The sequence below is a fragment of the Haplochromis burtoni genome, unplaced genomic scaffold (assembly GCF_018398535.1).
Source record: "Haplochromis burtoni strain Fernald_Lab_line unplaced genomic scaffold, NCSU_Asbu1 Contig_243, whole genome shotgun sequence".
Taxonomy (NCBI): domain Eukaryota; kingdom Metazoa; phylum Chordata; class Actinopteri; order Cichliformes; family Cichlidae; genus Haplochromis; species Haplochromis burtoni.
Genome location: NW_024582604.1, coordinates 312,448 through 321,845, shown reverse-complemented (window position 1 = coordinate 321,845; position 9,398 = coordinate 312,448). Strand labels below are relative to the sequence as shown.

Here is a 9,398-nt window from a genome sequence, read left to right as displayed (position 1 = left end):
ACAGTGACCATTATTAACCCACACCCAACTTCGATTGTCTCAGTGGATGCCCAAAGTTCTGTTTAGGATGTTCACTGGTATTTTCTATGAGTACTATTGGAAAGTGCATAAACCATTCATAAGATACATGTAAAATGTTTTGTGAAAAATAGTTATTGTTTTTTCACCCAACTTCATTGTCTCCCTATTTGCTTACCTGGTTCTTCATGCTCTTTTTACACCCCCTCTGTGCGCCACAATCACACATTGGCTTTTTAATTAGATGTTCACTGTTCACTGTCTTAACAGTTTCTTTTTGCTCTCTTTCTCTGACACATCCTGACTTGAAGTCACCTGGAACTGAAGCTGTAATGTAAACACATAATGAAGCCTAATTAGCCTAGAAAAGCAAAAGAAATTTTAAACACACCAAACTAATGAAGTAGACCAACTCTTTGGCTCTAGCAACTAAACATGTCCAAAGACCAGCATTTCAGAAGGTTCAGGTTAAGGTAGTTAAGTCACAGGTTAAGTCACAGCAATGTCCCCACATTCTCAGAACAGTTTGCACTTTTGCTATGTTTCAGCTAAAGTGTGTTTTATCTGCGCCACTGATTTGTGTCATCAAATTACTTTTTTGTCTTCTTTCTATTGCAGCAACTAAAGTCTTCCTTACTGAAGACATCAAGAGTACCCGACAAGCACCGACTCCAGTTAAACATGTTTTCATTTTGTCCTTTCTGCAGTTGACGAGTCAGAGAATAACCCTTGTCCAATTTCATCATCCACGATTAAAAAGAACTATAGAAACAGTACTAATAATTCATTGTATTTTAGTGGTAATACAGTCAGGTAAATGCATTATGGGAAGAGGTAGGGTTTTCATTACCCATCCTAAATTGGGTAAATTGATTTTAAAGTTTGACAAGTACCATCAGTTACTATTCATTTATGTAAACAATACACACTAATACTGCAGTCGAACTTTAATTATATTTAGAATTTAATTGTTTATTAAATTTTCCTATTTAGTTTCAAATGCTTTGTTCATCTGGGTCCTCCAGCTCTGCTTCTGCTATCTAAATCAGGTGGGTTGTAACATGATACAGAAGGTAGCAGCCAACAGGACGACAAAGCCAAAAATATCACACTCGTTCAAAGTGGGTACATTTGTTTAATCAGACCAGACAAACTACATGCCAAAATGTTATAGTTTGCTAATATTTCATGTGGTTAATACAGCAAAAAATTTTGAAGTATTTTTTTCTGATTTCATAAAATTAGATTAAAATAACATTAAGATCAATGAATTTACAATTAACTAGTTGTTTCTGATTAATATCATTTTTGCTAGCATCAATTAACATGTTCAAATCTACTGATTGACTGAAGTATAATTTCATTTGTGTGTGCTGATAGCTGATAGCATGTAATAGATCGCATACTATCTATTACATGTCCCCAGGTGTTTTGATCTCCCTGCTTTCATCTGTAAAAAGCACCATTAGTAGATTCTGGTACTTGGTTAATAGCAGTTGGACTACATAGAATTGGGCAGTGAGCACAGAGCCCACCAGAGGATGTTGGGCCCTCAGTTTGTTTCTGATTTTGGTCAGAGACACTCACACCAGCGGTTTGGGGGTCATTTAGTAGCTCTGGTAGTGCTCATCCTGTTCCTCCTTGCACGGAGTAGAGAAGATAATGGTCCTGCTGATGGGTTAAGAACCATCTACAACCCTGTCCAGCTCTCCTACAGTAACTGCTTGTCTGCTGGAATCGCCTCAATACTCTTGAGACACACAACAAACCTTGACACCTGAAAACCTCACCTTTAAAACATCCCTGTTTTGTGGGTTGTCTCATTGTTGCCCCTCTAGTGCAGCTGTTATTAATTTCATTACCACCAAACGCATCAATGGTTTAAACTTGTTAACATTTCTTATCCACTGACAGCTGCTGATGGCCTTGTGCTGGTGGAAAGCAATCTGTCAATATGTGAGAGAAATGTGTGAAGAAATGACAAAACAGTGAACTTTTGCTCATCTTTTTATTTCTTGATTAATATTCACATCACTAGTTAACAATTAACCACAATTAACATCTCTTTCATACCAAATATTCAGAATTGAAAGGGGAGATAAGCTCTATCTAATAGGACAGATACCTCTAACAACCAGCAGTTGGTTTGTTGTCTTCTGCATGCTCTTGCTATGGTGTTGCGCCCTACAAAGTAATACAGCACACACACACACTACAGTGGGTTTATTCTACAGTGCTGAAAAGTAGCTTCTTTTTGCCTGCTGCCTCACAGGTTGAGTAAGGGCAAGCAGAAGACCAGAATACAATACACACACTTGTAATTTTCCACTCCACTTGACATTTAAACAGCTGGAATACTGGTTTAATTGGTAGCTGCTGTATATATGGTAAAGGACAGAGGTAAAATCAGCTGCTTTTCAGTGCTGTGGTGCTGATGAGCCACTGCAGGTGGGAGACGTGGTTAGGGGCTCCAGATATATCTACCAACACTACTTTTGAAGTGTTTGAAACTTTGCTTCTGAAGCACTTTTCTGTTACTTTACAAAGAGGTTCAGAATGGTCTATTATTGTTGTTATTGACAGTGGGAAGATAATTTGGTCCATGACTTGCCTTAATTCAGTCCCGTGTTGGTAGATATGTCAAGGTGTCTACATAGGAGCTGTTTAATAAAGGGTATTACTTTCTGGTGGTGGTAGGCAGAAGAAAGGGCTCACCAGTGTGTGTCAGTGCAGTTCACACCAAATGTTGCCAATTCTGAGGAGTGTCCTCATGTTCTCTTTATGCAAAGCTTCTTCAGATCATATCTAAGTGGACACACACTGGTTCTCTTCCTGCCTGTCACTTTGAATCTGGTAAACAGTGTTTTCCATGTGTGAGCTATCTTCCAAAACAGAACAGAGACAAACCTCATACATGTATTCATAATCTTGCATCTTTAATACATTTTTAAAACATTCTTGAAACTTCAGCAGCCCTTTTCTTGATGGAAAAAAGGCAGACTCTGAAAAAAAAGTACACTTTTCCTTCCCTATGCTTTCAGTCTTACCAGAATGTCTTACCTCAACTCTAACTAGGTTTATGAACATAAATGCCCGTCTATCAACATCCACTACACCCTGTTAAGAAGTAAGATTTTTTTTTTCTTCTTTTTATTTCATTTGAACTAATTTGAGTTACACGCGGAGTGATAAAAACGTGATGGTGTCTATATACAGTGTGAAATACTAGTGGAAGGGTGGTATTTGAGTGCAATAACTGGGAGTTCAAACGGACATCAGAGTGAATCTGACTCTTACTTTCTGTCCAAGCTCCAAAGTAACATTAACTGTATCACACTCCTGATGACTGTAGTAAACACTGAGCACATTCCCATGGTTCTATTAAAACTTTACTAACTGAAGGGTCCATTGGGTTCCTTACTGAATATCCAAAGACAAGACTCAAATCACAAAAACCTCAGCTGGACTAGATTGCATTTTTGAAACTGATAAGAATATTTGAGCTCTTCAAATCTACACATTCTTTTCATTTATAAGATAAGGCCATATTATATATATGAATTAACATGTCTGCCTCTAAATTTTTCAGTAGGCTCCACCATCAATCTTTTTATCTGCTAACTTGGGAGCATTGATACAAGCATGTTTTAGGCTACTGTCTGGCTCATAATCAATGGTCCCAAAAAGCTGCTCCTAAAGAACTTTGTAAATTAACAGTCTTTTTTCACATTGAAAAGTTTGTGTATACTCATAAATACAAATAAAATTGTGTACAAATGCTGGTTGCCAGGGTGGAAAGCCTTAAATATTTTTGAATTTTTCTGTTGTTAACGAATTCTTTCTTTGATTTAATGTGTTGCAAAATAAAACAGGTTTAAAGTTCATAGCTTTAAAGAGGGTCTGTGGGGCTTTCCTGTATTTTCTGTCAATGTATATAACTTAACTTGAATAACATTATAATTGTATTACTTTAGAATATTTACCTTACAATAGAAAAAAATCGTGAGATTACTTTGTCCAAATCATAGGATCCGTCAATCAGAACAAAGCTGATTTAAAGGCTTGTTTCAGGTATAGGATGAAGTGAGGGACTGCACAAGCAAAAGACCAGCAAGCATTATTTTGAACTCTACTCTAGTCCAAGAATATAAATATGGAGCTCAACATGTTTATAAAAGGGCCATTTTAACAGTCTTGATTTCATAACATCAGCTTTTATTATTTAACACACTGTATGCTAACACTGAAACCTGTTCTTGACCAGAGATAGTTTTAAAGTCAGCGCTCTCAGAATAAATCAAACAAAGGGCCCACTGGCTCCTCCAAAAGGTCATTAAAGACCTTGAACGGACTACTTACAGAATGTTACTCTGCAGCTTGGCCAGAAAATAAGACGCAGGGAATGTTAACAGGAACAACATGAGAGCAGACTGGAGAGCTGAGCGTCAAATCATCGTAGCCAACAGTACAATGCCACAAAAATCCAGATCTAGACATACAACATCAGCTCATCCCACCAGATGTTCACGCATGGAGCTACACCTTACTTCTTATATATACACGATCCACAACCCAAAGTGCTTTCATACTTTTGTTCTTCTGCTCCAGAAGAAAGTTGGTTCACATCATTAATTTCACATATGACCCACGCATATGTCATGTAAGACATGTTACTTTTAGGCAACGCATGGGAATGATCTGGAGGGAACAACACAATATTCAATATTCTTAAATGGTGCTTTTAGTTGTCTTAATTGTTGACTATTTGATCACTTGCTCTTTGAATATTATAACGTCATCTAGCTACCAAAACTGTTTTGTTCCCAGAAGCACACATGTACAGTACACTGCTGACAATGTTTACCAACATACAGTGAAGCAACTTTAATATCACTTAAGTGCATCAATAAAATGAACAAGACTATGTTCAAGTGCACGAGACTTTAGAGTTTTCTGGGGAACTGTACATAATTTGTATGATTATGATAATATTTAGTGTTCCAGACACAATAATATAGTGATAGCTTGAATGAGGGCAGAATGGAAGCCTTCTGCAGCATCTCTAATAGTGACGTAAGCTTTTTCACTCAGCCTTTGTTAAGAGCCAGACTATCAGTGTTCCAGAGGCTAAGCAGCACTCTCTACAGGATGGATGCAGTAGTAACACTTCACACATCTGACAACTATGGGAGCACGCCACAGACATGTCACTAATCCCTCAGTGTTTTCAGCAGAGACCATCCCATCCCGGTAATACGGGGCCTGTCCATATTACCGGGCTGATACGGAGCGATGCTTTCAGTGTGCAAATCAAAGTCACATCACAGTGCTGGCTTATTAGAATCTAAACTGTACCTAAAACTGACATGTTTGATTTCTTAAGATAGCATCTGGAATTACAACAAAATGAGCACACTTGGCTTTCAGTTGATTATTTCCTATAAAGCATTAAGCCATTCAGGTTTTTTGTGTGTGTACTGTGATCCCGCGCATTATTTTTATAGCTTACACTCAGTGGGCCTCATTATAGTATCTGCAGGCTCCTCTCGGATGTGCTTGGCTGAAATACTGCTGCATTCATGGCATGTTGGAGCTGGGCAGTTCCCGCTGTCCAGTTTACTTTAAGAGTTTCAATTTTTACATTTTTTTTTAACTTTGAGGTTTTTACTTAAACAAAACTTTTTAAAAAAATCACACAAACTAAGCACTAAAGCAAAAAACCAAACAAGAACTATTTAGCTCCTTCTATTTACACTACAGTTGTAGGGTAAACTCATTTATACGCCAGAGAAGGCATTTCATCGTCTGCTACTGTGGGTAGTCACGGTGGCTAAATAGCGCTCAGTAAATTCAATCTACTAGACAGTCCAGTCTAGTATAAGTAAATCACTACAAAGGAAACTCTGATGTTAGATCAGCCATGAATACATTATTTCATTTACGCAATCTCTCTCCTCTCATAACTACTGGATAACATCAGTGGTTGTCTGTCCTTCTCTATCTGAACGCCCTGTGCATGTGCAGGTAACTGGAGGCTTTCCCTACACTGTATTGCTGTCAGAGAACTGGAGTGAGACACAGGTAGAGGTGACAGATGAGGAGGTGGTGCAATGAGGCGATGATACCATCATGAAAATGGTATAATAGGAACATCACACTGACACAGCTCATCACTATTTGAACACTATCTTCATGGACCACCAAAATAACAGACAGACAAAAAAAGAAAAACAATGAAGAGTTGCTTTGATTCCAGAACAGAGAAATGCTTTGTCGTCAGCACACCACCTTTTTTCGGTGGTGTGTCTATTTGTGTATGCACACCAGCAAGCATATGTGTGCTTTCCTGTATCAGTCTGTGCTTATGTGTGTGAGACTAAATGGTTTTATGGAGTGGGCTCTACAAAGCACCAGCAGGAGGGAGGATTTAACTAGAGATTGTTGGTCTGCAGCCCCAAACCCTCCACTGGGGTCAACCACATGACCAGGAAATGCCATACAAGCTCAGGGTGACTGCTGAGGTCCCTCATGATGGGTGCAGGTGAATGAGTGGGTGTGAAGGTTTGCAATCAGTGCAGAAGCCAAACAATGATGTTGATTTTAAGTGTAGTACCCTTCAAAGCTCAAATAATGACTTGTATGTCTTGAAATAGCTGTTGATTAAGCTAGTACTTGAATACCTTCATCATCCCAAAACAAAATATCCGCAGTGCTGATATATCAGACGACTTTGCAGAGGACTGATCTGCAACCTCATTTCCAAAAAGTTGGCCATGTGTAAAATGTAAATAAATGCAGAATGCAGTGCTTTGCAAAAGCCATTACATTTTTAACATCAGCAGGATTTTTCAAAAAAAGTTGGATCACCTTAAGGAACATTTTGTAATTGTTGAAAAATGTAAGTAAAACTTCTGCCACTATGGGGCAGTGTTTCACCAGTGAGCGTGTAGAAATGGCTTCAGGTGTGTAGAAATGTTCTTTTACCTTTTAAATGCCTTTACCCAAAGTGTTCTTAATTGCTCTCCTGGTTAAATAAAGCTAACAGTGACTCATTAAACCCTAGTTCAGCTTGAGTGAATATCTCAACAATATGCTTTCAAATGAACATTTTAACACCAAATGACATTTTAATGATCTACAAAGTCTTCTGCCTTTTTTGGGAAAAGAGGTTGCAAATCAAAGTATTCAACTTCCTCTGGAGAATGTGGACAGTATGTAACAGAAAGAAAAAGAATTGTACTCATTTATCTAAAGCAGAAGTTTTTGTTAGTATATCCTGATATATGAACAAATGTTAACAAATTCAAATGAGTTAATACTGCAGGTGGCCTGGAATATAGCAAGCAGAAAGCATGCTGTAGAGTTAGTCATCACAACAGCTCTCTGAGCTTCTACATTTTTTTATACTGTGCCAGAGATTGTGCCCTATAATTTCAATCAAGTAGTAAGAAAAGGAAAAAAAAAGCTCCCGAGCATACCGAGGTGAAATAAAAGCTGATGTTGAAAAACAGCTGGATCCCTACAGTAGCTTCCTCAGTTGAAAACTGCTTTGTTCTCTCAGCATTGGCAAGACGGCTTACTATTAGTCAGCAGTGAAAATTTGCAAGGAACCATTTGGCCTGTATGGACATGCCAACCATAGACCATCACACAGATTCCACTGGTCTACACTATAATGACTCTGAAATGGAGACATTTGATGTGCTGGTGTGACTGAATGTTTATAAAGAATCCTGTGACACTGTGATTGACACTGTCCATCATAAGTGCTACATTACATTATAGAGTGCATGTGTTCTGTGCCACTCTGTTTAATTTCAAGGTTTATTACCATCCTTCAATATCACTCATTCAGCTGGAATTTATATTCACTCCTTCAAGGTCAATTAGAGAGATCTTAACTTTAAAAACACTTGGCTCTGAGATCAAACACAGATTTTTTTGTGCCAAATCCTCTTTGAGCCGAAACCACCCAGAGTATCAGCAGAGCTCCTGTATCCTCCCTCTTGCTGCCTTCATAATGCACGAGTTACATCGCTGAATGATTTCAATTGTACTAAAACCATCTGACTTTTGAGAAGCTATTGCACTGGTTTTAAAATCCATCATCAGATTTGCTTCCAGACATCTCTCTTCATAGCCGCTCGAGACCAGATTCATTTTGTGCTCTTTGCAGCCACGACTACAAACATCATAATATTAAAATTCAAGGAATCATTATTGTGAAGAACTCTGAAGAGACAAACTGGTGCACTGATACCAAGAGAAGTAACGTGTGATGAATTGTAGACTGACCTGTAATGAGACGTCTGATGACCTACGAATGGTGCTGTTTTTGTTAGTTTGGTTTTTAAATGTCAAAGCCTGCCAGAGGGTCTAGAACAAAGCTCCATTACTGTGATCTGAGGCAACTGTTTTCACTAGTAGGGTGAACATTCTATGAGAAAAAGTGGCTATGGTCAAGATACTTAATAGAGCACTGATTGATTGATTGTGGGATTATTGCTTTGGGGTTGTTACATTTGGGCTTTAAGGTTGGAATGACCTTAGTCAGTGCTTACAAGGAAATGGCATCAGTGGAGAAGCTGGTGGAAACCTGCACAGAGAAACATGGACAAACAGCAATTACTTTTCTCTGTGGTAGGTGGGGCAACCCAAGGGTGACAAGGGGCCAAAGGTCAGAGTTGGTAGCAGGAAGCTGGCAGGCAGATCCCAGAGAAACACTGAGAGGCGATCGGTCAGTTCGGTGCTGCGGTGGGCAAGATGAAGGGCGGGATCAGAGGAAAGTGACTGCGCCGTGGTAGTTGGTTGGTAGTTGATTGGCAGGCCAGCGAGCGCCATGCGTGTCCCACCAAAATCTGCGGGTCATTGGGACTCAGTCTGAGGTGAGACAAGTTAAAGAAGAAAAACAGATGAAGCGCAAAACGAAGAGAAAATGATAGGATGAAAAACAAGTTTGTTGTTTTTATCAGCCTTACAGGCTCTAGCTGATGTCTGCTGTGAGCTCATATGAATTATGGGGCAAATGATCAAAATGACATTTTTAAAATTGTATTAGTGCTACAGCCATTCATCAATTAAGATGAGTTTAGCAACAGCAACAGTCTGTTGTCCCTCTGAACTCGGGGAGTCTGGAGACCAGCTGTGGTAAAGATGAATTTATCCACCATGACTGGCTCATCTTCACTTTGAAGGTCTCCTCATTATTTCATTTCATAATTTGGTAAAAAGGTGAGCTGGCTTCACTACTCTATCCGACATGTAAGCAGGGAGCGGGTATATGTGCTTATTCATTCATAAACACACACTATCTACATTATCTATTTTTAATTTACTCCTATCGTACATGTACCACTATTCATAATTTTTATTTTAGGGGT

At 38.8% G+C, this 9,398-nt stretch overlaps 1 protein-coding gene across 6 annotated transcripts in view; it reads right to left on the bottom strand.

Moving 5' to 3' along the window:
* Window positions 1–2,009: 2,009 nt before the first annotated feature.
* The window catches only part of map4l (microtubule associated protein 4 like), a 133,095-nt gene continuing 125,706 nt past the window's right edge, over window positions 2,010–9,398 (bottom strand). For all 6 annotated transcript variants that reach the window (XM_042227104.1, XM_042227106.1, XM_042227107.1 and 3 more), the window contains one exon: window positions 2,010–8,898. In XM_042227104.1, coding sequence (XP_042083038.1) covers window positions 8,894–8,898 — 5 coding nt within the window. In that variant the 3' untranslated portion in view covers window positions 2,010–8,893. The remainder of the gene's footprint in view (window positions 8,899–9,398) is intronic.